Source organism: Aphanomyces invadans (assembly GCF_000520115.1).
Source record: "Aphanomyces invadans strain NJM9701 unplaced genomic scaffold supercont1.15, whole genome shotgun sequence".
Taxonomy (NCBI): Eukaryota; Oomycota; class Saprolegniomycetes; order Saprolegniales; family Verrucalvaceae; genus Aphanomyces; species Aphanomyces invadans.
The window spans coordinates 978,447-1,005,618 of record NW_008580160.1 but is presented as its reverse complement, the minus strand read 5'-3'; the positions used below and the strand labels follow the sequence as shown (position 1 = coordinate 1,005,618).

General features: G+C 54.0%; 8 protein-coding genes across 10 annotated transcripts; 4 read left to right on the top strand and 4 right to left on the bottom strand.

Annotated features, from left to right (window-relative positions):
* Nucleotides 1-271: 271 nt before the first annotated feature.
* On the bottom strand, nt 272-7,614 carry H310_07859 (pre-mRNA-processing-splicing factor 8). Its single transcript, XM_008873373.1, has 2 exons — nt 3,352-7,614; nt 272-3,301 (listed from the first exon to the last, which is right to left on the bottom strand). Exons 1-2 carry the CDS (start codon nt 7,562-7,564, stop codon nt 333-335), a joined length of 7,182 nt encoding a protein of 2,393 aa, XP_008871595.1. The 5' UTR covers nt 7,565-7,614; the 3' UTR covers nt 272-332.
* A 1,396-nt stretch (nt 7,615-9,010) lies between these two features.
* On the top strand, nt 9,011-11,971 carry H310_07858. 2 transcript variants are annotated; one of them, XM_008873372.1, is made up of 12 exons: nt 9,011-9,232; nt 9,290-9,379; nt 9,429-9,551; nt 9,612-9,889; nt 9,945-10,194; nt 10,253-10,373; nt 10,422-10,673; nt 10,716-10,843; nt 10,919-11,001; nt 11,049-11,239; nt 11,308-11,520; nt 11,569-11,971. In XM_008873372.1, exons 1-12 carry the CDS (start codon nt 9,073-9,075, stop codon nt 11,618-11,620), a joined length of 1,941 nt encoding a protein of 646 aa, XP_008871594.1. In that variant the 5' UTR covers nt 9,011-9,072; the 3' UTR covers nt 11,621-11,971. The 2 variants fall into 2 exon arrangements, with proteins under 2 accessions (XP_008871594.1, XP_008871593.1); XM_008873371.1 differs by having other exon boundaries at nt 9,429-9,889.
* A 473-nt stretch (nt 11,972-12,444) lies between these two features.
* On the top strand, nt 12,445-14,038 carry H310_07857 (hypothetical protein). The gene has a single exon (XM_008873370.1). It carries the CDS (start codon nt 12,623-12,625, stop codon nt 13,955-13,957), a length of 1,335 nt encoding a protein of 444 aa, XP_008871592.1. The 5' UTR covers nt 12,445-12,622; the 3' UTR covers nt 13,958-14,038.
* A 114-nt stretch (nt 14,039-14,152) lies between these two features.
* On the top strand, nt 14,153-15,582 carry H310_07856 (hypothetical protein; the record flags this gene model as incomplete). Its single annotated transcript, XM_008873369.1, has 5 exons — nt 14,153-14,547; nt 14,598-14,842; nt 14,910-14,998; nt 15,055-15,249; nt 15,373-15,582. 5 exons carry the CDS (start codon nt 14,153-14,155, stop codon nt 15,580-15,582), a joined length of 1,134 nt encoding a protein of 377 aa, XP_008871591.1.
* Nucleotides 15,583-15,910: 328 nt separating this feature from the next.
* On the bottom strand, nt 15,911-17,090 carry H310_07855 (hydroxyacylglutathione hydrolase; the record flags this gene model as incomplete). The annotated part of the gene is made up of 5 exons (XM_008873368.1): nt 15,911-16,108; nt 16,222-16,268; nt 16,349-16,399; nt 16,450-16,468; nt 16,521-17,090. The coding sequence occupies 5 exons, from the start codon at nt 17,088-17,090 to the stop codon at nt 15,911-15,913; spliced, it is 885 nt and encodes a 294-aa protein (XP_008871590.1).
* A 685-nt stretch (nt 17,091-17,775) lies between these two features.
* Nucleotides 17,776-19,574, bottom strand: H310_07854 (hypothetical protein). The gene is made up of 12 exons (XM_008873367.1): nt 19,525-19,574; nt 19,411-19,478; nt 19,309-19,351; nt 19,129-19,241; nt 18,934-19,081; nt 18,749-18,873; nt 18,538-18,696; nt 18,435-18,482; nt 18,230-18,380; nt 18,076-18,183; nt 17,968-18,021; nt 17,776-17,920 (listed from the first exon to the last, which is right to left on the bottom strand). Exons 1-12 carry the CDS (start codon nt 19,550-19,552, stop codon nt 17,802-17,804), a joined length of 1,164 nt encoding a protein of 387 aa, XP_008871589.1. The 5' UTR covers nt 19,553-19,574; the 3' UTR covers nt 17,776-17,801.
* Nucleotides 19,575-19,760: 186 nt separating this feature from the next.
* Nucleotides 19,761-21,730, top strand: H310_07853. Of its 2 annotated transcripts, XM_008873365.1 has the most exons (7): nt 19,761-20,120; nt 20,176-20,484; nt 20,536-20,661; nt 20,741-20,833; nt 20,878-21,018; nt 21,065-21,343; nt 21,383-21,730. In XM_008873365.1, the coding sequence occupies exons 1-7, from the start codon at nt 19,776-19,778 to the stop codon at nt 21,674-21,676; spliced, it is 1,587 nt and encodes a 528-aa protein (XP_008871587.1). In that variant the 5' UTR covers nt 19,761-19,775; the 3' UTR covers nt 21,677-21,730. The 2 variants fall into 2 exon arrangements, with proteins under 2 accessions (XP_008871587.1, XP_008871588.1); XM_008873366.1 differs by having other exon boundaries at nt 19,761-20,484.
* Nucleotides 21,731-25,614: 3,884 nt separating this feature from the next.
* Nucleotides 25,615-26,471, bottom strand: H310_07852 (hypothetical protein; the record flags this gene model as incomplete). Its single annotated transcript, XM_008873364.1, has 3 exons — nt 25,615-25,849; nt 25,887-25,949; nt 26,008-26,471. The coding sequence occupies 3 exons, from the start codon at nt 26,469-26,471 to the stop codon at nt 25,615-25,617; spliced, it is 762 nt and encodes a 253-aa protein (XP_008871586.1).
* Between the last annotated feature and the right edge of the window lie 701 nt (nt 26,472-27,172).

Sequence of the window (27,172 nt, the reverse complement as noted above, 5' to 3'; positions counted from 1 at the left end):
CCTCGATCCCGAGTCGACTCCATCATGTGGCGACTCGAAGCGGTGGCGGCAGCGACACTTCACCCTGGAGATTGAGCCAACTACCCACCGACTTGCAGTCTTCCTAGCGCTTCCCTACGCCAATACATCGCGCCCTGCCGGCTACCCCTTTCGCTCGTTCACACATTCGAAGCATCGTCCATCCCTCCCAGCACCGTCCATGGCGCTTGTTCGATCCACCGACATGGCAACGCGTTTGTCTTTGTCCATTCGACCTAGCACGTCGACACCATGCCCAAGAAAACCCGTGGCCTCTGCCCATGGGACTCGCATTCACAGCATGGACTCTTTTTCTACGCCAACAAGTTGCGCTGCGACTCTTCCTCGCCTTCTTCGACCGTGTCCATCGCGCTAAAGTTGAAAAAGTGCGTCTTTCGGTGCACTTCGTGGTAAAATTCCTTGGGGTTGCCGACCTTGACGTCATACTTCATCCCGGTGGTGTGCTTGACCCCCATAAAGTTGTAATTCCACACGTCTTCGTCTGGAATCATAAAGTACCCGAGGAATCGATCCGAGAGCAGCATCTGGACCTTTTCAAAGTGCGTCGGGAGGTACCCCGACGGGCTCGGGCCCGTGTCGCGGTTCGTCTTGCCCCAATCGTACCCGGCCGGGGTCAACTTGTACGCGGTCAGCGAGCACGACCCCGGCGTGAAGCTGCACGTGATCGTGATGGTTTTCTCGCCGTCCCACGCCGAGTTTTCGGCAAGGAGCTTCGAGTGCATCGTAACGTCTTGCGGCGGCAATTGCGGCATCTCGTTCGGCTGTGTGTGAATCCACCCAAGGCACTCCATCGTGTCCAGGTACTCGTGGGACGGCGCGGTCGTCGGCAGCGTCACGTTCTGGTGGGTGCCCAGCTGCGGCGGCATCACAATGCATCGAATTTCCTTCACATGCGCGTTGTCCGGGGGGCTGACGCCGTAGAGGAGGCCCGCGACTTGCGTGCGCAAGTCGGAAATCGTGATAAACTTGTTCAGGACGTTCTTGGGCAGGACGTATGTCAGACCAGTCTCCTTGATATCGTCCGAGTTGACGTAAATGTGGTTCGTGCGCAAGTGCAAGTTGGTCGCCGAGATCGCACGCACGCGCCAGTCCGTCTTGGACGCAAACGAGTGCTGCTCGTACTGCGACGTGGTCGTGATGACCATTTCGTCGCCGTGGACGTTGACCGTTTTGGTCGTGACCGCAGTCAGCTGCGACTGCTCGCGCGCTTGCGACTCGATTTCGGCCATTTGCTGGCGCTGCAGCGACGGCGCCGAGATTTCCATGCCGAGAATGATGTCGCGGATCTCGCTCTGCGTGAGACTCGCCACATTCACGTTGTTTTTCTTCCCGTAGTCGTTCAAGATCAAGTCTTTGAGCGACACTTCAAGCTTGAGCCATGCTTCGTCCGACAGCGACGGCCAAATGTGGTGGTCCTGCGTAATCGTGGTCGCATCTGGCCGCAGGAGCAACTTGGTCCGGTCCTGGCTCACGTGCAGCGCGCGCAGAATCAAAATGAGCCGCGAAAACGCCGTGTAGCTCGTGATCGTGCTCAGCCAGTCGTCGTAAATGTTGAACAGGACCATCTGCGGCTCAATCGCGCGCAGAATGAGGTCACCAAACTTTTCAACCTTGAGGCACGCCTGAAACGGCAGCTGGAGCTCCGAGCCCTTGATTACAATGTTGGGGAAGTCGAGCAAGTGGACTTCGAGCGGGTCGAGCATGCCCTTGCGCGTCACAATGATCTGCTTGGGCTGCTCTTCCACGGGAAGCGACCGAATGAGCGCCGCGACTTCTTCCGCCGTCTTCCACTTGGCCAACTGCCCCAAGCGCTTTTGCCCGGCCCACACGGACGTGTGGATGATCTTGAGAAAGAGCTGACCGGTGCGCGGGTTGAAGATAAAGATCGCGCCGTTGATCGGTTTCGTCGTCAAGTTGCCTTCAAATGTCTTGTGGATCGTGACGCGGTACACGTTGGTGTCGTCGACAAACCAGATAATTTGGTTCGAAAAGAGCTCGCCGTAGTTTTGACTCGACAGGTACGGCTCGGTCGGCTCGGACGAGTACAGCTGCAGGCCCTTGCGGATGCGCTCGCGGAGGACATACATGGCCGGGTTGGCCTTCATGATCTTGGCCATGGCTTGCTGCATCAGCGGCTTGCATCCTGTAAACCAGTTGCCGTACCCGCTGTACAAGTTGTACGCCAAATCGACAGCGAGGAGGACGCCGGTCGGCGACGGGTAGATGGTCATGTTGTCGGTCGTGTAATCTAAAAACTTGGCGCGCGCGTACCGCTCAATGTCGTGCGAATCAAAGTCGCCCCACCGCAACTGGACATCGATCCAGTACTTGGTCGACGTCGATCCGTCTGCGCTGTCCTTGACGTCGTGGAGCAGCGTCGGGCGGCCCATCTGCCACTTGTACGACGCAAACAGCAAAATGTCGGCGCAACTCGAGTTCATCTTGTACGACTTGCGCGGGTGAATCGTTTCCTTTTGAACGTTTTCAATCGACAGCGCGTCCAGCTCCTGGTCAAACACTTGACACAAATCCATCACGAGCGACTCGTGGATTTTCTGCCACAAGTGGGCGCGGAAGATCTGAATCAGCGAAATCTTGAGCGTCGGGATCTTCCCGTGCATGAAGATGCCCGTCAAGTCGAGCTGGACTTGGAACCCAACGTACACGTTTGCGCGGTTGATTGTTGGCGACCACCACAGCGTGAACCGACGGTTCGGAATCTGGTTCAACCCGGACCGCTGCGCATTCGTCAACTTTTTGTACTTCATCGATTCCTCAAACCCGGACGCTTTCTCCCAAAAGAGCCCTTCCCATGTCGGAAAGTACGTGCCTTTGAACAGCGTGTGCTCGAGGATGCCTTCGACACCGCCCAGCGCCTGGATCATGTCCGTGCGGTAGTTGTTCAAGTTCCACAGCTTTCCGTCGTGCCGCGTGTGCGTCCACCAAAATGGATTCTGCCGCAGCACTTGGTACTTTTTGAAATCCGTGCGCACACGCCACCCCTTGTCGTACGCGAGCGTGTGCCGATCCTTTTGGAACAACGTGTTGATGCGAGGAATGCCGCGATCCCACGAGTCTTCCAAGTCCTCGAGCGTCAACCGACGATTCTGGACCGTCGCTTCCTGGCGCTTGAGCGCGTATTCGGCCCACACGCGCTGCGAATCGATAAACTCCGACTCCCACGGCTGCAAGTACCGAAATAAGTTGGGAATGAGCTGGTCTTCTTCGTGACTCATCCCGCTTCGAAAGTGCGTGATTCCGCCTACATCCATGCCGTCAACATCTCTCGACGTCCGTCCAGACTCTCTCTACCTTCCGTTTGCTTCGAGTACCGCATATCCGACTGCGGGATCAAGACATGGCCCATGCTGAGCATGCCCAAGCCTCCGAGTTCCTTTGGCGTGTAAAACACAACTGGCGGGAACCGCGACGGCATCTTCGAGTTGAGCCCAATCTTAATCCGTGTTTGAATCTTGTTCTCGCACTTGACCAACAAATCCAGCAGCTCCTGTGTCTGCACGACGCTCTCGCGGTAATACGTCATGAGCCCGATCAACGCGGCGTTCCATTTGTTGGCGACCTTGGTGAACGTTGTGCTCCCGCTCGACATGAGAATCGATCGCACGCGGTTCTCAAATGACTTGATCGCGTCCTCGTCAACGCGGAGGTAAGCCTGCGCCGTCCGTTCCTTGGTCAGTTCGTTCTGGAGGTTCCACACACCATCCTTGTGGGCAAACTCGTCCTCGAGTGCTCGAACGCGCGGAAGGATGCGGACGTCGAATCCGCACATGTTGAAGAGCAAGTTCGGGTTGTCTTTCGAGTAGACCGAGACGAAGCTGTGGTCCCACTCGAGCGTCGTCATGGATCGAGGAAGACGGTTCTTCATATCCCAAAACGTCGCGCGGCCCAAATTCACGTCGTGCTTCATCAGGCGCATGCGGGCGTCGCGGGGCCAGCACTTTTTGTTGTTGTATCCAACAATGTTTTCGTTGTTCGGGTCCGGGTGCTCGGTCAAGTAGCGCTGGATCAGCTCGCGCGAGTCGACCGCGTCAAACTTGTACACGACGTAAATACGGTCAATGTATCGCGTGTACATGCGGATCGGATGATGGGTTTCCGTTTCCGTGTCCTTGAAAGCAAGGTATTCGTTTGGAAACTGCGGCGGCCCAGCGATCTCGGATGCGCGCGTGAGCCCGAGCAGGAGCAGGTCGAGGACAAGTCCGTAGTACTGAAAGATAAACGACCCAAACTGGAGCCCACGAATGAGCCCGTACGAGTTGGTGTGCATCATGTCCTTGTACGCAATCACAATGTTGTTCTTGGCAGTCATGTAGTCGGCCATGTTGTGGTCCAGGATCAATCGCAGCAACCGGTTCAACAGCGTCAAATCCATCTTTTCCGCGACTTTCTCGAGCTTCGTCTCAAGCATGACGACGCACTCGCCGTCATCGCACGACCAAATCTTGTGCAGATTGTTGATGCCCTGGCACCACTTGTACACGAGGAGCGGCGGCGGCTCCGAGTCGCTCGGCTTGATCCAGCTCGGAAACAAGTGGCGCTTGTCCGCTTCGTACCACAAGTACTGATCCAAGTACGCGTCCGTGATCTTTTCCAGCGGCTCGATCTCGTACACAGGGATCAAGTGCGAGTACAGGTCCATAAACTCAATCGACATTTCCTTGAACGCGCGCTGCGTGAGCAGGTGGCGCTTGATGCGGCTGAGCGCTTCGTGCGGGTTGTCGTACGCTTGCTCAATGAGTCCGAGCTCCTCGCGCTGCGACTGGTTCAGTCGGTTGTTGGCCGAGTAGTTTTCTTTGAGCCGTTCCAGCGCAAGAATCAAAAGCTTTGTGTCGTGTTTGTACGAGAGCGGAGGAAACGGAATCGGAGCAAACTTGCGCGACTCGAGCCAGTGGACCGTGGTCGTGTACACGGCGACGGCTTCTTCAGCCGACACGTACGGCCCGTCCTTGAGGTAGTTGTGCTGGCGCTCTTGCTCGGCCTTGAGCCAGAGGCGCGTGAGCCGCCCGAGATTCTTCTTGCACACAGTCTTGTCGACCGTCGCGCCGCGCTTGATTCGTTCGCGGTTGTAGTGCGCAACGTTTGTCCACCAGTCGGCCTTGCTCTTGACGTACCGCAGGATCATGTTTTCAATGGGGGCGGGAAGCCCCGGCACTTTCCACGGGATGTTGGCCTTCCAGCACCGCCACGCTTCGCTCAAGTGCTGGAGAATCGTGCGACTCTTGTTGGCCTTTACCCCTTCCGGCATCATGTCCAGGATGTCGTGCATGACGGCGGCACGCAGTTCCAAATCAAAATGCGACTCCACTCGCTGCTTCGTCACGGTCTTCGCGATCCCCTTCGAGTGGCGCCCTTCAAACTGACGCGCGAGAAGGTTCCCGAGCCACCGCTCCAAGAGCGGGACAATTCCTCGCAAGAAAAAAATCCACACGCGCCACGCCGGCGCCCAAAACCCACAGCCGGGACCTTTCCCGACCGGCCCCGTGTTGAACCGGTAGTAAATCAAGTGCTTCAAGTCCTTGCACATGCGGACTTGGCGCATCAACCGGTACTTGTATCGGTACATGCCCGTGAGCTGGCCAACGTGGGCGAAAATGTACTGAAGGCCGTCTGCGAGCTGGAACGCATCGACGTTGCCGAGGCGGTACTGCACATGGGCGTCGACGATGAGTTTGGTCAAGCGCAAGATCTCGCGGGTCAAATGAAACGCATTCCCAAAGCGCGACTTCTTGCGCTCCTTCGTCGTTAGCGTCTTGATCGGTTTCAAGTTAAAGTTGTAGTCCAAGTGGAGGTAGTTCAGGTTCTTGCGATGGATGAGCAGGTTCAGCATGTTGTACCCTTGCCGGCACACCTGCAGCCCCGCTTCGACCCAGTCTAGCTCGGTGCTCTGGAAAAACTTGGTCGACTTGAGCGACTTGAACAAGTACTTTTTGTTGAGCGCCTTGGGCGGGCGCGCGTGGAGGTGGTTGAGCACCCAGCACTTGAGCAGCTTCTGGTAGCTCACGCGGACCTTGACCGGTTGATTCGGGGGACAGTGCTCTTGGAACCATTTGTTGACGAGGGGCACATCCACGGCACGACGAGTCTTGCCCATTCGCAGATTAAACGGTCGCGGCGCCCAGTACAGCGCGATCCCGCTTGCCGTGTGCTCCGTGTAGAGCGGGAGGTCCGTCAGAATTGGGGCAAATCCCATCGGCATTTGAAACTCGTCCTCTTCGTCGTCGTCGGCCGGCGTGTCCGACTTAGTTGCCGCGACGCGGAACTGCGAAATCGGGTTCACGATAGGGTCGAAGTAGAACGCGGGCAAGTCGGGGTCTTCAGCCTTGACGTAGCACAGCGCCGGCACGTGGTACGGCTGAATGTGGACGGCTCGCGGGCGGCTGTTGTACAAGTACGGAAATGCGACGCGGTACTCTGTGCGGATCTGGTGGCGGATGATAATCTTGTTGATGTCGTTGAACTCGTTCCAATCCTCGTCGTCCTGATCGAGGTCGCGATAGAGCGGCTCGAACTTGGGACCGCCGGGGATCGCCACGTTGAGTGCCTTGGCCGTGAAAAACGATTCCTTGTCAAACAGGTACTGGTAGTTGGGGTCAATGAGGTCGCTGAGGAGTTGCCCCGCCAACCGATGAAGGTTGGACATGACCGGGACTGGCAACTTCCACTTGCGGTAGCTAGGGCCATTGATGAACTTGGTTCCGAGCAGCGGCTTGGCGTCGTACAGCCATTCAATCACCGGCGCGTCGTCGTCCTCGTCGAGCTCCATGTTGATCGCTTCCGACGGCTCGACGTCCAGGATGTTATCGCCATAATCAAGCGGCGGTTCTTCGTCATCGAACGGTGGAAACCGCATGCGTTTGAAGTGACGACGGTCGCGCTTCTCGCGACGCATCATGATCCACATCGTGCCCCATTGCGCAATGTAGACGGGTTCGACGACCCACGGTATGTCATTTACGAACGTGATTGCGCCTGTGATGTGGTACAGCACCTTGACTTCACGCACTTGTTCCCACGGCATCGGCATGTTTTCCAATAACTTGAACACGGCGTGGGGAACATACTTGAGAGCACCAAGATACACGCGCTTGTCATGTCGGAACTTCTTGTTGCTCATGTCCCCATGGTCGCGCACGATCTTGCGCACGTGTTCCGCGGGCATGTCGTCTTTGGTGCTTTCGACAAACCCAAACTTGCGCTTGTCGCCATATCGCTTCGTCTGGCGCTTCGCCCAGCGTCGACTGCGTTCTTCAATCTCACGAAAGTACGAATGCGCATCGTGATCGTAAGATGCAAGTGGAGGGACGTCGTCCTCGTTCTCGTCGGCCTCCTGAACTGGAATTTTCGTGAGGGGTGGTGGCGGTGGTGGTGCAACATTTGTCAACGGAGGAGGTGGTGGAGGCGCGATCGAGCCTACTACCTCATACCCTCCAGTATTTAATGGAGGTGGTGGCGGCACATGAGCCCCTCCCTGATGGAGTGGCGGAGGTGGCGGCGGAACGACCATCTCTCTTCCTCTGGACTCGGCTTCTCGCTTCGTCCCCAGCCACAGAACGATGGAATTGCCCAACGCGGGTCGAATGCTTATCCGGATGATATAAATTATCCGTAACAATGGATTCGAAATTTCCTGAATCGAAATCGGCGCCGCAAAGGAAGACATCCGACTAGGAGCAGAGGTGTATGAAGGTAATGCAGCTTGGCTTCTGCACCATCTCGAGGGTAATATGAATGGAATGGAGGCAACCGTCGTGGTAACAACTGGTGGATGCGACGTCCATCGATCTCAGAGACAAGCGCAGCATCCACACGCAGACGAATCAAAGACGCTTTTGGGATAAATTCGGCGACTGCCGCGTTGTATGGGGTTTCGACCTTACAAGTCAATTGCAGGCACCACCATCATGCCAGTCACACTGTCGGTAAGGATGCCACAGACGTGCACGACTCGTACTGGTGCGAACTCATGAAGATTGAGGGGCTCCTGCACGAAGGCCAATTCGTCGGCTCGGTAGAGAAATTTAGTGACGGCATTGCCTTAAGTAGTGCCTGAATGCTCGTGGAATATGGCTCAAGCGATGCTGCAATTGTTATAATTACGAGATAAAATCAATGGGAGCTCCAGTGAACAGCGCCTTGAGGTGTGTGTTGTGGTGGATTGCATGGGGGAGCGCTATACATAGTCCTACGTGCGGCGCAAACTGTTCGACCTAGTGACCGAGTGCGATGTAATGGTCATGGATTCCGCGACAATTTGCTCTTGTTTCAACTTTGGATCCATGGCGCTGGGATGTTGCGGGCGTTGGTTCCACGCCAAAGTGAATGGCTTCACTGCCGTTGAAATGGGATGCACCATCACGGAACGGGACAACACGTCGGGGTTTGGACGAGTCTTCCAGCTCGTGTCACGATTGTAATACGGCAGTTCCAAGTGCAGGTTTGAGCACTGTGGTTTGAACTGCCAGCATGCATTCGCGCTACACCTCCCACCGCGTGAACAAACTTACGAATACTATCCAACGCACGCCCTTCGTTTGCGCAGTGCTGAGGGCCAACCCTTCGCATGTAAGGAACCCAGCGAATCGCTGGGACTCTCGGCGCACATGAGACGAATTCTTTCACGACGACACGTTCGGTGCACACCTGCCTCTTGCGAGGTGTGTAGCACAACATTTTTCGATTTTAAGCCAATCCTGAATGCTGACTTTCAAACATTTTATCCAATAAAATGTCGACAACATGGACACATTCACCTCATGAGCCTAAACGAGCGCTGATTGGTTGTAACCAAATAAATTTAGCCAATCAGGGCAAGTTCATGATGGCACTCCCTTACCAGAGGTTCTCAGATAGTCCGTCGAAATAGTTCATTTGGTGGTGATTCATTTCAAAACAGTTTATTGTTTGAAGTGATTTAGAAACCGTGGTAGTATCATCTATTTTGTCTGCCTGTCGTTGAATATAGCACGGAGCCGGCACAAGAATTTCAGTTTTCACCAACGATCACGCACGACGATGGAGAGTGCCGCCGCCTTTGCGCACCAAGTGACCCCCTTTCTGACGTCAGGACATCAGCTGTATGCAGCATCTTGCCGCGATACCATGCGCCGCTTCCATACCCAGTCTCCTGTGACTCCGGCGCAGATTCAGGTCCTTGAACAGCAGGGAAATCGAGGTATAACCGCAACAGTGTCTGAGTCACCTGACACAATTTCCATGGCGCTTGCTCTAGCGGATTCGTGGGACAGTGTGTACACGAAAGGGAGCGCGGCTAGCCTTAAGCGTGTCCGGAACTGTACCTTCCGGGGTCGCGTCTATCTTGGTATGCTTCCTCATGCGCTTCTGGATGCATCTCTCATCTTGTCACACAGGCGACTTCGAGAAGGACGTTATGGTAGACAACGTGCCCTTTCCGAGCGGATGCTACAACTCCACTGTCGTTGACAGCTACGTCCTGGACAACGCATTGGTGCAAGACACGTTTCTCCTCCACCGTTCGGCATCCTCAGTCTCGGGTCAACTCCATCTCACGTCCACTTGTCTCTCTGTTGTAGGAACTTACGTGAGCCAAGGTGCCGTTATTGTCGGGTGTGGCACGATCACATGTTCTGGGCCTGAAGTCACATACGGCAATGGAACCGTGCTCAAGGTCGGCGTCGAGATCGGAGGTCGGGAAATCGCCATGTTCGCAGACATGCCATTCCACCTGGCGGCAATTGTCGGGGAGTCTCGCGGGAACGCGGCAGAGCTCAAAGCGTACGAGGACCTTGTTCGGACATATGCAAAGAGCGTGCGATGCGACGGCTTCAACGTCATTGCCCGTCAAGCCAAGGTTACATGGTCCTGTTCAATCTCTACAATTTTCTCATGTCTCGGGCATATCGTAGGTCCTTCGTTGCCCTAAGATCCGAGACGTGTTTGTCGGCGACGGCGGAGTGGTGGAAGATTCGGTCGTGTCCAACTCGACAATTCTGTCGACCCCGGCCGAATTCAGCTCGATCGTCGGGTTCTCCCAAGTGCATTCGTCGATTTTGCAGTGGAATGCCCATGTTGACGGTGGCAGTTCTGTCGAGCGATCGTTCCTATTCGACTGCTCCCACGTCGAGCGCCACGGCATGGTCATGGATTCGCTTCTCGGTACGTCCTCTTTGTACGTTAATCGATATTAACCAACATGTCTTGCAATGTTTCGCAGGTCCCAACACGGCGATTGCCGAAGGCGAGTGCACGTCGACATTCCTCGGTCCATTTGTGGGATTTCACCACCAAGCGATGATTGTCGCGGCATTTTGGCCACGTGGCCGCGGCAACATTGGGTACCGACCAGTCGTGACTTGAACGATCGTTGCTGAGAACTGTGGTAGGTACGGTGCCAACGTGGGCAGCAACCACACATTGAAAGCTCCGGACCAAGAACTATGGCCTGGCGAAGGGGTGTTTTACGGTCTATCCGTCTCGATCAAGTACCCGAGCAACTTTACGAACGCTGCGTACTCGGTCATTGCGACGGGTGTGTCGACGCTACCGCAAAAGCTTGACATGCCGTTTGCCCTCGTCAACATCCCTGGCCACAACATCCCAGAGCTCTCGCCAGCCATCAACGAAATCTACCCTGGGTACGACACTTGACCTGGAAACGAATGGCTGAGATTTGTCAGGTGGGTGTTGTCACATTCGATCTTTACCGTGTTGCGCAACCAAGACAAGTTCGACAAGCGCAACAAGTCGAAACGAACCAAGCTGGACGCACCGATCTTTCGCCCCGACATTGTCACCATGATGCAAGGTACCCATGAACGGAATCGCCACATTTGTGGCATTCGTCGCCCGTCGGTGGGATGGCGTCTCATCTGTGCCGTAGTCGCGTGCCAACGACTCGTCGATGCCGAGAAGAAACCCGTCAAGATTCGACATGGCAGAGAGATCATTTACACTGAGAAACAGGTGCGGTGGCAGTAGAACCGTGGCAAGGATTGATCATGGCGCTATAGGTGCCTGGTCTGGGCAAGAATTACATGACGGAATCGTCTCGTGTCGTGGCCATTGAAGCGTATTCGTTTTACACTCGTGTGTATGCGCTGGAAGGGTACTGGCACATGCTACAGCGCGGCGCGTTCTCGGTTGAGACCCCGCTGGACCAGGTTTCGATTCCCGAGAACCTCGACCACGACACGAAAGCGAGGTATTACGGACGAGGACGGCATGGAAGAGCCGTGTTTTTATGGAATGTCATGCGCTTCCGACTTGTAGATGGTCCCATCAACGTGCAATTTTGGCCGATGGTGTTGGCGTCGCCCAAGGCGGCGACCTTCTCCGGGAACTTGTTGCGGCCTACAAGAGCATTGCGAAAAACGCAGAAGACGGCAAATCCCGCGACGACAAGCGAGGCCAGCACATTATCCCAGATTACAACTTGGTGCACAAGAAGGCGTCGGAAGAGCGTATCGTGATCGAAGCCCATCGGTAAGCGTCTATCGGTAGACCCATCTGACAGGACTGGATGCGAGCTAGACGAGCAACCGACCTCGAACGTGCCGTTGCCAACTACTTGCCACGACTCTAGGCACCACATCCTCCATTCGACATTCTCGGAGATCTCCATCGAGCTGATCACGGTTTGACGGAGGTGATTGCGACTCCATGCCAATCCTCCACCGAGGTTTCCACAGCGCAGCTGCCGCTAGGCTTCGTAATGCAAGACCTATCATTGCCACTAGGTTCTTTGTCTTTGAAGTCATCGGAAAAGTGTTTCCGTCCGCCCGAGTGTGGGCATTCATCAAGGCGCCAGGACAACAAGGGTGACGCCTGTGCGCAGGGCAGGGTGAGGGTGCCCGCCTGCACCCGAGATTGCAGAGTGTGGTCGCGAGTATAGAGGGAACGAAGACGGTTTACTATAATGCAGAAGAGCATGGAAACCGAAAGCGGCCCAGCCGATCAGCGAATGAGGTCGCTGACGAGAGCGGCGCATCGACGACCACACATTCGTCGGCGCGTACATGCAAGCACCTAGTGGCGTGGGTTTCGACAAAACATGCGTTAAACGTTAAATACGTTCTATTTACTGTCATCGAATCTTCAATCAGTACTTCGTCGACCTGCACCCACAGCCAAAGCACCGACCTCCAGTGCAATTCTCTACCTCGAATCTACTCACGGTACACTCTCGGGATGCAGGTCACAATAATGGGAATGCGTCGCCCGACGCGTCCTCAGCGGCAACTCTACAATGCCACATCCTTCATTGGATTTTACGTTAAACTGTGTAAGCCAATGCACGGCCTTGCGTTTTTCTGGTCGAACCTAGTTCACCCGTGGTAAGTGACATGGGAGCGTACTAAATTATAGAGGTTTTCTCCCCGCCCATGACTGGTCGCTTTCACTTGCAAATTTGCATCCGAGGTACCAGGTCCGCCGCCGACGCGCTCATCCTTCCTCCCCGTCAGTCTCATTCTCCGACGGCTTGAACGCTTGTGCATGCTTTTGTGTTTCCACCGCCTCCAGCCCTTGTACTACCCGTTGGAAAAGAACAAGTTTATACCCCAATAACGACGATCCTACACCAACCATGTCGAACATCAACATTGCCGGAACGACCCCTGTAGACGACCCTGAATACCGATACAAGATGCCGCGTCTGATCGCGAAAATCGAAGGCCGTGGGAACGGCATTAAGACTGTCGTTGTCAACGCTGTCGAAATCGCATCTGCCTTGCATCGCTCGCCGGGCGAAGTCACCAAGTTTTTCGGGACGGAATTGGGCGCGCAGTCGAAATTTGACGACGCCACCGAGCGTGCCGTTGTCAACGGCGCGTTTGAAGCATCCCAGATGCAAGCACAACTCTCCAAGTTCATTGAACTCTTTGTCTTGTGCCCTAACTGCCGTTTGCCTGAAACGAAGTACAAATTTAAGGGAAAGGAAAGCATCTTCCACAAATGCCTGGCATGTGGTGCCGTTGAACCTGTCGACATGAACCACAAGTTGACCACATACTTGTTGAAGGAACACACTGCGGCAAAGCGCGCGAAGAAGGCCGAAGGTGGTGACAAGGATGGCAAGACCAAGAAGAAGTCGAAGAAGGACTCGGCAGAAGGTGACGACGAACCCAAGAAGGAAAAGAAAGAAAAGAAGGAGAAAAAGGAAAAGAGCGGTGAAAAGAAGGAGAAAAAGTCAAAGAAGAAGGCTGTCGAGTCGGAAGACGAAAACGACAATGACGGGTCGAACAAAGCCGGCAACGATTCCGAAGAAGAGATCGAATGGCACACCGATTTGTCTGCCGAGGCTGTCGCAGCTCGCGCGAAGGAAGCCGAAGCCCTCGAAGCGGCGGCTCATGCTGCCATGGTCGCGCCACCTACCTCGGACGAAGTTGTGCCTTCTTTCGACAACTTGGACATTGATGATGAAGCTGCAATTGAAGCGGCGACTGCTGCTGTGGCCACCTTCTTGATGGGCACTCACTCATCGATTGAAATCTACGACGAAGTTGTCCGCCAACAAACGAACGGCGCTCTGCCCGCAAACGATCGTTTGTCCATCTTCTTTGGTGCTGCGTTTACGAGTCAAATCCTGTCGAGCAACCAAGTTGCCAAGTACCGCCCTGTTTTGGAAAAGCTTGTGGATTCGGATCGCATGCAGCATCAGGTGATTGCCCTTACGGAACATTTCTGCGCCGTGAAGTTCCCCACGTTGTTGAAATCGTTCCCTGTCGTCCTGAAGCTCTTGTACGACGAAGAAATCTTGAGCGAAGACATCATCTTGTCCTGGACGGACGACGCCGTCCGCAAGCTTCACGCCCACTTCGAAGTAACGCCGACACAAGCGGCTGACCTCAGAAAGTCCCTTGAACCGTTTATCTTCTGGCTGCAAAACGCTGAGGAAGAGAGCGAGGGTGATGACGAGTAGTGTAATCTGCATCGAAATTGGAATCGCTTCACGAATCAAATGTTGAATTTTTAAGATATTTTGGATATTTTCCAGAATCTACCCTTTGTTAGGGATTAGCGAGTTTCCGTTGTTGCACGAGATGATATTTTCCTGGACGTGAAAAATTGCATCGAAATTATATATTTTCAACTAGACAAATTTTGGACATTGAAAATGCGCGCGGCGGCGATTCCAGCAACCGTAGTCGAAGCTGTTGGGATGGGTGTGCGGCGGCGGCGACAGATCCTTGTGCTCGGAAATGGCGCAGCCGGCGCCGAGAAACAAGCTCTTGCGTTGGCGTCTAAGTTGCAGACATTCCTTCCGTCACACGAGAATGTATCGGTAGCCATGAGTCGTGCCACGTACTCAAGTCGCGTGCATGCGATGTTGCCACCGCTTCTGCATCTCTTGTTGGCACGATGTAGCTACGATCCTTGGACCGGATATAGTTCGTATACATCTTCACCCCCCGACGTCGTGATTGGGTGCGGACGGACGACTGTCGCGTTGTGCGCTGGGTACAAGCAGGCTTTTCCTGGTGTGTTCAACATTCAAATCCAACATCCTCGGTAAGTTGTCCACGCCTGGCGCAAGCACAACTCTTACACCTTTCCTGTAGCGCGGGCCTACGGTACTTTGACGCAGTCGTCGCACCCTTCCACGACTTCCCGTACGCGGCAATTTGTCCACCTCCGCCAAACGTCCACCTCACTCCCGGCACCATGTGTGACATCTCCGCTGCCTCGTTGACATCAGCAAGACAAGCTTGGCACGACCGCGCCACGTCGTGGGCCCATCCCGCTTCATCCCCAAAGATCGCCGTGCTTGTTGGCGGGTCTTGCAGAGGGTACACACTTACCTTGGGTATGTGCCAGCCATCTTCCCCTCCTGCATTGGAACAATGGTTAACACTACATTCGATGGCTCGCAGACCGCGCGGCCGCTTTCGTGTCGCAGCTCGAGCACCACGCGCATACGGCCTCTTTCCTCGTAACGTTTTCTCGACGCACTCCCCACGATGCACGTATTGTCGTGCTTCGGTTGCAGAAATAGCTGAATGCACGTGGATGCCATAGGTGGCGCGCTTTCTCTACGAAGCTTTCTCGTCGTTCCCATCTGTGTACATATGGGACGGCATCGACCCGAATCCGTTCCTGGGCTTTCTCGCGCACGCAACGGCCATCGTGACCACGCCCGATTCGATCTCGATGGTCACCGAAGCGATCGCGTCAGGGGTGCCGACGTTTGTGTTCGACAGAGACATCACGACGGTAGGCATGATGCACAATTTTGGGTTTTTGCATTAGTCGACAGACACGAGATACGTCGCGGCGACTCCCGCGACGCTTCAGTCTCCGTCAGAACGCCTCCCATCCTCATTCTCGCGTGAGTAGGGCAAGTTTCAAAGGTTTCACCGACACGTGGCGCCTTGGGTCGCCGAAGTCGATTCGCTCGATGTCGCTGCTTTGACCAACCTACGCAGCCAAAACCATCCCAATGAGTCGACCACCGAACTCGGACAGCGCATGGACAATGGCGTCGTCCGCGCCATCGGGACAGCATTGCTAAAACACTGGCAGACCCACGATGACAAAGAGCCGTAGGCGGCGTCGCTTCAAACTCGTAAAGATAGCTAGACACAGGGTATTGTACCTTTGAATGCGCGCAAATTCGGCGTGGTGGACATTGTTATCCTTCATCGCCCGCAGGTGTGTCATTGTGTCCGATGGCTCGTTGCTCGGCGAATGCTACGCAAAGGAGGCGAATGAGTCCAACGATAACAGCCACGAGTGGTTGAGACAAGGAGTCGCATGGAGCATACCTTGGCGACGGAGGGAATATGGATGCGCATGAATGGATTGGTTGCCATTTCACTCGCCAACGTCGATGGGACCGTGGGGTGGCCTTGTGCCCGCCTTACAATGGCCCACTCTATCTACACGACACCACGACGATGTCAAGAACGGCGCGTGAGGCGCTGGAGAAGGCACATGCCTTGGCCTGCACGTCGACATTGTCTGGCTCGATGTACGACGCAAAACTGAGGTTGTTCAGCGTATATTCGTGGCCGCAAAAGACCTGGGTAGACGGCGGGAGGGATCCAAGGACTTGATAGAGGTTGCGATACATCTAGTGCGCCACATATCCCGTCATGCCGTCGATGCCATCGCAACGAGTTTGGCAGCTTGCATTCACACACGCGTGCAGCAGAACGAGACGTAGCCTTGTCGGCACGCCCTTACCTGGTCGCCGTTGCCTTCGAAAAAGCGCCCGGTCCCGCCCACGAACACTAGAATGGACCATGCCGCACCGTCAAGGGTCGTTTTGAAGACACCGAGCTCATTTGACGAGAAATTGGCAGCTACGTACACGTGTCCCCCGTAAAAACGCACCCTTGCCCGGTGTGATTTGCCGTCGATACTGCCGCCATGTGAGTCTAGATATTCCAGACACGCATCGGCCGAACCCACCATAGTATGCGACGTGGCCCTGTCCGAGCTCGTGAATACTCCGCCTTTGGTCATGCACATGGATAGAATACCATTGTGTGACACGGCACAGCGAGTGTCTCGATGGTGAGACTGCCGACGTTGAGTTTGTCGCCGTGCCATGCTTGCTTGGTGGATCCGAGGACGTTGTCGAGCACGCCGCCAACGATGGTCGCGTTGGGCAAGACGGCTTTCAGCTTGCGGTTTCCCCCAGCGTGGTCGAAGTGCTTGTGCGTCGTGAGGATGTACTTGAGGTTCAACGGCAACGACGGCGACGACCGGCGCGCGACCAATGCGCGCCACATGTCGAGCACGGCCTGGGGGTCCGCGACATCCACGGCAGCGCATTCACCGGTGGCGTGGTCAAACAGAATGTACGCAAAGTTGTCTTGGAGGAACGGGATCGTCAAGACAGTGGCGGCGCCGTCGAGAATCGTTGTCTCGAAGCACGTCACGTTAAATTCGGGCGACGCATGGTGTGCGGCGAGCTGTCTCTTGTACATGATGTAAAACAACGACGAGTTTGCAACCCAATTGATCAGGGCCTTCTTTGAACCGAGGAGGTAGATGCGGACGGCTAGCGCCGCCAGCGCAAGCCCCACGGCATAGAGTATCACCGGCATGTCTCCAACTCAAGGATTGCATCAAGTTCGCCGCATTTAACAGACCACTTGGTATATTATGCAGTCACAAGAGCGAAACCCACGGAAAACACAATCAAGTGACCCGAAATATCAAAATGCAATTCGCTCATTTTACTGCATAATATACATCACAAATAACCATACCGTCCCTAGAACAGGGAGCTACGTACTGGTAGAAGTGCACAGCACCGCAATCTCAAAATCCTTCACCAGACCACCGCTACGCTGCGGTGGGAGTTGAAGTTTGCGCGCCGTGCAACAGATTGGACATTTAAAAATAATCGCACTGTTACAAGTGTTAAATCCATGTCAGTAGAATATTTGATTTCAAAATCCGGATGTTGCTCCTAGATACAAATGAGAAGATAATTTGATTGCACTCTTCGGAATGCGCCTAAATTCTTCCTGGTTCATTTAGGTTGTGCAGGCAATACACTTACAAAATTGCTAAAATGCGAAGCTTGAACGTGCAATTTGCTACGTCGCTCTGCCACATACGACCTCCAGCCCTCGACACGGCATGGACGGAGATTAGGTTGCCGGAGACGCTTCGCACCTGGGGCAACCCCCCCTTGGATAACTATACCAGGAGTCGAGAAATCTGCGCAGTCTGACACAATGAAAGTCGTTGTGGGTCCGAGCGGTCGCGTGACCCGAAATGAACCGCTGCCAACATTGGGACATTTGACATCAGTGAGTTAACGCTATTGACACCGCCCCCCCTGCAATGCACCGGTCAACATGCACACCGCGCGACTGGAAGAACGCAATCTTTGTAGGTGTGGCCACGTTGTCGATGTTGCCATGTCCTACAGAGTCGTCGCAACGTCAGCTCAACGTCGTGCAGCCCTCGTACCGAGATTTCCATGCTCCCCCCAGCCACACGAGTACACCTGACCATCTGCCATCACTGCCGCCAAAGACTACATGACGACACATCCACCCTGGCAAGGCAGAATCGTACCGAAGAGAGTGTGTTCTGAACCACACGCAACTTGACAAACGGTAGCGGGTGGATGTGCAAAGACTGGCAGTGGCTGGGGCGTGGATTTCGACTCGAATGAGCCAAAACCTACGAACCCCATGATCAATCTCGTGGTCTCAAGCAGACGACGTACCTAGCTGCCCCAAATCCCCTTTGCCCCATCCATAGACGGCGCCGCTGCGGCCGAGGCATACCGCATGATGCCATCCCACACTTACGTCGACCATCGCTTCATCGGTTGTATTTAACACCTGCACTCGTTGGGGAACAAATGCGTGTGCCACCTGCACGAACACCATGATGCCTTCGATATCGTTCACTCATGCACGAGGGTGTACCTGTGGCACACCGAGCTGGCCATGCTTATTGCTCCCACTCGTCCAGACCTACGCAGTCGCTCGTGAAGTGCCACAACTCATCTTAGCCTTCACACGAGCGTACGTCACCCAGAGCTGTGAGAAAAACAGAGTGCTGCCACCCACAAAAGACTCTGTGGATGGTCTGCGGCGCCAACGACTCGATTCGTGTTGGCACCATGGCTTCTGTCGCGGTCGGCCCCATCGCCAGCTCGCCATGTCGGCCCTTGCCCCATGCAAACACCTGCAAGCCCTCGAGCGACGATAACGTGGCTTCAATGCGAAGATGGACGTACCCGACCGTCCTGCGTCGCTATGAGCGAATGTTTCCAGCCGCATGATAGACTTGTGACGCAAATGGACGATGGAAAGGACGTGACCAGCACTTTAGCACATGTGGACCGAGTTCCTTGTGCATCGCCTACACATGCCCATTTCGGCTGCCACAATCCAAACTGACGTGGCAAACACACTTCAGTACCTGCGACGAGAGGCAGCGCTTCCTTCGATGCGTGGCCGTGGCCCCATACATACACTTGGGTTGGACGGCTGCTGCTCGTGTCAGTGCTGTCTTGGGCTTGAGAAATAGCCACCGTATGCCACCACCCACAACACGCGAGATCTATCGGCTAGAGTTGCACGATAAAGCACGAGTGCAGCGTCAATTCGAGCGTACTGGGAGCCCAAGCACTGGTTTAGCGACCAGAGATGGTGACGATGACGTTGCGCGTCCTAACCGGTCCCGACTCGCGTCCCCCCATGTAAACAATTCGCCACTCGTTGTCCATCCTGCATGCAATCGATCAAAGAAATGCAAGTCTTGTCTTAAGGAATCAAGCGCATCGCTGTACGTTACCTGCGCTATGACCACCGCCTGTGGTGATGCCGACGAACGCAGCCTGTTCCACATGACGCATCGTTTGGTACGCGCGTGGTGAATTACATGCGAACATCGCACCTCAAAATCTACCTTCACCGGCTCCGCGTAGTCCAAGTCATCGCGTGTGCCTAGTTGCCCTGATGAACCTGCGTGTACCTCGTCAGTGGCAGCTCCATCCCATGCGCGTCGTACCCGATCCCCATGCGTATATACCTGGCATCGTGCAAGCAGTGGAGTTTTGGGCAATCGGGTGAAAAACTCGTTCTGCCGAATTCGACGCATTCGGTTAAACTCGGATCCCAATGTCGTTAAAATTCGACATGTTTCAAGAAATGAATAACTCCCAATTCGTTAAAACTTGAATAAAACGCATATACGCTAAAGCCAATTGACGCCTCTGATTGGCTGCCTCCGCCAAGTTGCATTCCCACGGGCAACCTTCCATGTCCAAACGAAGGCGCATCGCGGACCCCGACGACGTCAACGGCATTGATTTGACGGAAGACGAGCCCGAACCAAGCATACACGCCACGGAGTGCACGATCTGCTGCGAGAAGTGTGTGACCAGTGGCGACCACCGCTTGGCGAGTCTCGCGTGCGGCCACTTGTTTGGCTTGAGTTGCATCGAGCGATGGGTCAAGCAGAGCAAGTCGTGCCCTGTGTGCAGTCAGCCCGTGAAGCGCAACGACGTGCGTGTGCTGTTCACGGACACAGTTGCTGTCGTGGACAACAGTCGACAGGAAGAGTTGAACCAAAAGTACCTGGCCGAGAAGGCGGCGCGCACGGCGGTACCTCGTTCGCTGATTCCTCACCCCATTATCATTGTCGCGCTCTTGTGCACAGATGGAAATGGAAGTTGCGAAACTCAAACTTCAGCACGCCGCCCTGCAGTTCGAATGCGATAAGCACAAGAATCGCGTGATGGAGCTCCTCGAAGAAAACTCCATGCTAAAGACCTGTGGCCCACCTCCTCCTTCTTCATCCTCCTCGCGGCTCGGTGTGCCTTCCCAACGCCTTGACCACGAAACTTGGGCGTATGGCAAAGTCGCCTCGATTCCATGCTCGGACGCCCGCGTCTGCGCTATCGCGCTGCGTGGCGACCTCCTCGCAGTGGGTACCAAGTTGACTCGCGACACCCACGGACTCGTGCAGGTAGGGTCCTCTGCACCACTTCGAGACAGCCCTCTCATCACACTGGGCTAGGTGAGTTTGTTGGACACGCATCACCGCGCGACGATTCCACTGCACCGCCTCGCGATCCGCGACGTAGCCATCCGAAACGACAGCAAGTACATAGCCACGACAGCCATGGACGGCAAATTGCACGTGGTATGTACGACATCCCGACCAAATCTGACGTTATCAAGCAAACATGACGCGATCAAGTGACTTTATCACTATTTGATAGACAAGTCCAAGCGCCCAGCAGTCGATCTTGCACTTCGACATGCCTGAACGCCACGGCTGGTCTTGCTGCTGGGATGTGTCCAACGCGCATCAGGTATTGCAGCAGACCGTGGTGGACGTCTTTGCATTGTGCGGTAGCTGTGGGTTGGCCACCAGAACGGCACGCTCTCGCGCTTCGACATGCGCAAGCCCGGCACGGACGTCCTTGAGACGTTGACCCATCAGTTTCGACAACCCGTCCACGCCGTTCGGTCCCTGGGCCTCGAATCGAATATCTCCGTTCGTACTTTGCCTCAAACTCGTGCACGACGTGATGGATGAGTAGGTGGTGGTTGCCGCCACGTTCAGTGGTGTATCCATCTGGGGCGCTTCCGACACAGCCCAGCCACTGGTCCACCACATGCACATGGATATCAAGAATTGCTGCGCCATGGCTAACAACCCGAGATGTCCAAGCCAGCTGGTAGTGTCGACTCGAACGGCGGCCACGACCAACACCACCGCCTCAACGACGACGACCTCTCCCGCCCAGCATTTTGTCGTGTCGCTCCGGATCAACCAAGACGACATGCTCGTGGAAACCGACGCTGACGGTGTCTTGCAGGTACATGGCAATCAAATGCTAAAGCTCACGTGGCTGCAGGGCCATTCCACCCCCAGCGCCCTCACACGCTCGGCGATCTGGTCGAAATTTGACGGCGCCTCCAAAAAGGACAGCCCGGTCGTCGGGTCAGGCGATGTCGGGGCACACGAAGTCAAAGTCTGGGACGTTGCCACGTCATCTGTCGTGCATCACTTTGACGCGCCGCAACCCGTCGTGGACATTCAGCATGGCTGGGTGCTTCCGACAAATGACGCGATGCCCACAGGAGGGTTCCTGGCGGTACTGACCAACGACGACCTAGCGCTGTACAAAGCTTCGATCCATGCGAAGTAGCTCGAATGAGAGCCATCCCCTATTTAAGTAACAAGCGGAGTTTTCGTCGTCCAACTCTCTTCCAATGACGTAAAGAGCAAAGGGTGTCGTGACGGCACGTGGACCGTTTCTGAAGCACACAATGACTCGAAGCCTTCATGTCAACTTCCAACCGAATGGTTTGGTCTGTCGAGATGATGCCAGTCACGTTCGGGTACTTGCAGACAGGGGTACATCGGGGTGCAGTTGAATTGGGCGACGACAGCGACGGCGAGGCCATGGCAGACGTGAATTGGAAAATGAAGGGTCACCAAGTCAACGTGGAAAGGGTCCGATTTTGCAATAGATCTTACAGGTATCCCAGCTTGCTTCCAACACGCCCCCAAGAGACAAAATTGTGGTAGTTCACAAAGTGCGATGCGATGGAAGTTTGCTTCGACGGGGTGCGGACGAAAGCAAGGCCTGCATTTCCCGACGAGAGGATTGGACGTTGGGTGACACACACGACGGAGGCTCTCACCAAGACAAAGCCTGCAGGAAAATATGCACACGACCTCGACTTCGCTCCGATGTGCGCGATGTCCTGGGCGTCGCTCACTCCTGTAACGCAAACGCAGTTCTTAGAAGGGCTCATATGACACAAGTTGCACTGCTATCTACCCCCTCCGTCATACTCCTTCAGTTCCAAAATATGTGCGCGAGTTTGTGGAGGTTAGGCATGACGTGTCATCAAGTATAGATGAAATTTTGAATCCGTAGTGTCACCTACCCGGAGTCGAAATATTTCGTGTAGATTTGGCTCTTCAGATAGGGGCTCTCAGTTGATGTGTTAAACGAGGGGAAGTTATCGAGTGCTGTGGCCTTTCCCATGTTCCAAAATTTCATACTATTAATACTATACATATGCATTTCATATAAAACGTTCACTTCAAACGGCAAACGTTCAAAATATGCCAATTGAAAGGCGCAACCTGACCGACGTCGAGCTCGAATCCATCCTCCGCGAGGTGTTGCTCCACCCGCAACGGTAGCTACAAGGCTAGACTACATAATGGATTAAGCCAGATCATTGTGGACAAGTACAAATGCCACGTTGCCACCATTGGCGGGTCCTTGCGGAAGCGAAGAAGCAAGGTGCTGTCAGGGCAACATGAAAGTCAATGTTGCAAGCAAGAAGAGAGGTAGAGTTGGTAGAAAGAAGGCGTTCACCGCTGAAGAAGTGAAAACAAAGCTCCTGCAAGTATCGCAATCCCAACGAACTACACTTCATTCCATTTCCTTAAAACAGATGCATATTGACCGCAGAAGAATTTTAGTAACATTTTCCCATAGGGATAAGTCTCGGGACGCTGCACGGATACCTCAAGCTTAGTTTGTTTCGGCCCCATTCCAGGGAAATCAAGCCATTTTTGACTGACTGTACAGCAGAATGAAAATCTATCATACCTTCTTGGTCGAGATGGTGCTGCCTGCAATAGTAGCCAAGTGGCCAGGTGACCACCGTGTGGTGAAGTTGCAACACGACAATGCCCATGTCCATGTAATCCCATCCAACGCGCTGCTGAACGAAGCCATGACCAAGTACAAGACTCTTGGAAGGACGATATCACTTGCACAACAACCATCGAATTTCCCCGACACCAACGTGTTCGACTTGGGTTTCTTCTCAGCCATCCAGTCCTTACAACACCGCAAGTCTGCACGCAGCATTGATAAACTGGTTGCTCATGTTGAAGATGCCTTCACCGCTTACACGTACGAGACACTGAACCACACGTTCATGTCCTTGCAAGCGTGCCTGTTGAGACGACGAGTGTTTTCGGAGACAATGTCTGCACGTTGCCTCACATCGTCAAAGCGAAGCAAGAGCTCAAGGGCCTGTTACCTCAGCATGTGTCGTCCCCACGGGAAGTTTTCGACGCCTCGAATGCAAGGTTGACCGAAATTGGACGAGTTGGATCGTGTGCTTGCAGGCATGCTCAAGAGGCCCGATGCGTCGAAGAGCTCTCCCAAACACTGGAAGCCATTGACATGTGTGACGGTGAGTCGACTGATGTCATTGACGTCATGAGAGAAGTTTGAATCGTACCAATTAGTGTAGATGATGAGAAGTAAGCGCGTTCAGGTGTGTGTTGTTATTGTGGATGGTCCTTGTGCTCGTTCGGAGGGATCTGGTGGTAAACCTCCTCCTGTATCAATTGGAAAGGACGGAATTCAGCAATTCCGCCATTGGATAGGGCAAACGTAACGTTACATTGTACAATTTCGCATTCGATCTCAGAGTTTTGATAGTTTATTCAGGGAGGCATACGTCAAAATTCTGATTCGCGCACTTATTTTGGAACGGAGGGAATACAATAATGGCGCGACTCAGAATTGTTCCGTATGCCTCCTTGAATAAAATACAGGGTACTACACGATAAAATATTTTGTGCATAGCATTCATTGTAAAGGTGTAATATTAAGATATTGTCTCACTTGTTGCTAAATATTGGATCTGTGAATTCTTAAATTCCGCCAGCGCCATTCGATTCAGGAGGGTTTTTTCTCCCGACAGCCATCCCACTTACGACACCAAGACAGCGGACTACTAGCAACGCTATATGTATGAACGTCAAACTATTCATCTCTATGAATTGGTTTGGTTCAATACCAATGTATTCATTAATGTGGACGTAGTTCAGAAGCTCAGTGAACAGAATTTCTGGCCGAACAAAGCTCATGGCAAACTTCATACAAACGAGTGTACTTGTTCGCTTCTGTCAGCACGGACTTGATGGCATTGGCGTGGGATCGAATCATGCCCAGCTTGAGGTACCAGTGACGTGTTCCTCTACTTATTCCTTTACATCTGTGCAATACAACGCCGTTTAATGTGTTGAATATCATGTATTCAGTTGTCTATCATACCAGTTTGCGATGAAATAGCTCAAAGTATAGCTCGATTGGCAAGATGCACTTGCAATAGTTTCGCTTTCACTTGGGCTGCTGTGCAGGCGAACTTTCAGCCCACTTTACCCTTCTTCAGACCGGAGATGACACATTAATGTAGCCTTCCACAACTCCTTGGACCTTGGTACGAGCATGGACTTTGCGAATCGTGGCAGCATGGCATTTGTTCTTGCTGGCTAAGTTTTAGCCAAAACAATGTGCAAGCCTTGCAGAGCAGACACCACACCTCAAGTTTTCACGAAGAATGGCTTCGCGCTTCTCGTTTATCAGGTCCCGCCTTCCCATTTCCATGTTGAATGAGTGCATGTTGAGAGAGATTGTATTACATGTGAACATGCTCCAAAACTCGACATGTTAATGTGTCGACAGCGTAACATCAGACACATCAAGTTAAGACTTGGCGCACTCTTTCTTGTCGTTCAATCGGAACTACGAATGTGCTACAGGAATGGATACAAACCATTTTGAAGTTGACAGTAATAAAATCATCAAACATGTACAATACACCCTCATCAAAGTCGCGCCATTATTGTGGGATGGAGGGAGTATGTGGGAAAAGACGCCCTTGAAACGTTCACGTGAGAATATCTCCAGTGAAGCGTGTCGCAGTGGCGATATTCTACAGTGCGCGAAACAATTATCTCTGCGCACATCAAAATTTTGGTTTGACAAGAAGTGCAGGCAATTGCTTTGCTCTGAACACGCCCTAAAGAGAGGTTGCGGTGTAAGTGCAAGTATGTCTATACCCTAAAGTCAATGAACGAAAAATTGCGAAAGGTACTGACGGACATATTCATGTAGCCCAGTACGCTAATACTCGACACTACCGCCATCGCTTACAACAACTTGAGCCAAACCGCGCAGGCATGCGCTGTCGACAAGCGTCTTCACGTAGTCAGTACCTGTCATTCTCCACGACAACGCAATTTACCACCATCACGGTTCGAACAATGCGTTCCATACGGAAGAGACAAAATTGAGATGGTTCGTGAAAGTGCGATTCCATGTCAGTATGCCTCGTCTGGGTGCAGCACGGACGAAAGCAAGGCCTGCCTGCAGCTTTTCCCGACCAGAGGAAACGACTGGAGACGAACGACAGGGAAGATGGGCTCCATGAAGACGCGGGCGACTGACACGTGCGAGTACACACCAGGGTATCCAGGCTCGGCGCACCCTTTGCCCGAGCTCGTCATGCCGCCGACGAACTCGACACCGTATCGAGTGATGGTCCCCCACACTCGCCTTGGCACAAGTCCTTGGGTCCGCCACCGGCAAACACCATCGAGTCCAAGATTTCGCGTTCGCTCGCAGCGCTTTCTTAAAGTCGGCGTTGGACCAGAGCCTGCGACGTCCGTTTCGAGCAAGACGGAGTGCGAACTCTCAGTGCCGACGCCACGCACCCACGACACGATGCCTGGGGCCGAGACTTGACTTTGACGGGGGCGACCTTGGATTCAGTGTCAAAGGTGGAAAAGTCGTCGTCCGTCGTGTCGTCTTCGTTGAACTTGGGATGCATGGTTTGCTGGACGATCTTGATGCGCTCGCCGTCCTTGGTGCCGCCGAGTAGCGCGACCCCACCAAAGCTGGCCCGTCCACCGGCGGCGGCGAGGAGCACCTTGGGGGCGATCCAGGACGCGCCGCAGCCAGACGACGTGTAGCGGATGCCAGTCACATACGTGTCCCGTTGGTCCCGTTGCCGATTTCGGACTCGGCGGTGGCGGCGACAGCAGCGAGGACCTTGGCCATAGCAAGTGGCAATGAACTTGTGGACCGTGTCGATCACCTGGTGTGGGCCACGGTTTGACGTCAAGGACACATCATGGTTTGGATTCTTTTCAAGGTCGTTGGTCCCATTTAGGGCCATTCGTACATTTCTACATTAGTTGTTGGTCGTCTTTGTACCATAACAGTACGGTGTTACTGTATCGGTCCGACATTGGCATTCGTGCGAAGTCACTTTTATCGGATCATCCTCTTTTCCTTATCCTTATCCTTATCATTCGGGGATCGGCACGGAAATTGTTGGCCAAACTCCCTTCGATGTGGTGGAGGTGGTGGAATTCGGGAGGACCATCGCGATCCCGGCGGCCGTCGTGCAATGACTGCTTGCCGCATCGAACCCATTCTGAAACGCGCCGAGGGTGCACTCGGTAGCGCTTTGAGACCCGACCGTGGGCACCACGGTCGTCAAGCATGGAGGCTTCATCACACTATCGCACACGGTCGAACAGACGCTGGCCGGGGCACCATAAATCAAGCAGTTGGTATAGGGAGTTGATAGCGCAGAGGAAAATTGGAAGTGATTCGATTGTCATCGTTAAAACGTTCTAGCTAAAGATCACTATGTAATACTCATGAGGTCGCGCTGCAGGTGCGGTGCGACTAGCTACCGTCTCATACCGACCACGCACACTCGACGTCGCAACACCATTAGTTAGATCTGTATGATTACTACATTCTCCCCCTGATGTCGCCTTGGTCTCTCGCAACTTCACGCGTAGGTCTTGTACAAGCTTCTTGAAACGTGCTTGATTGTTCGCTCCAACTCCTATGTTGCTTCGTGTT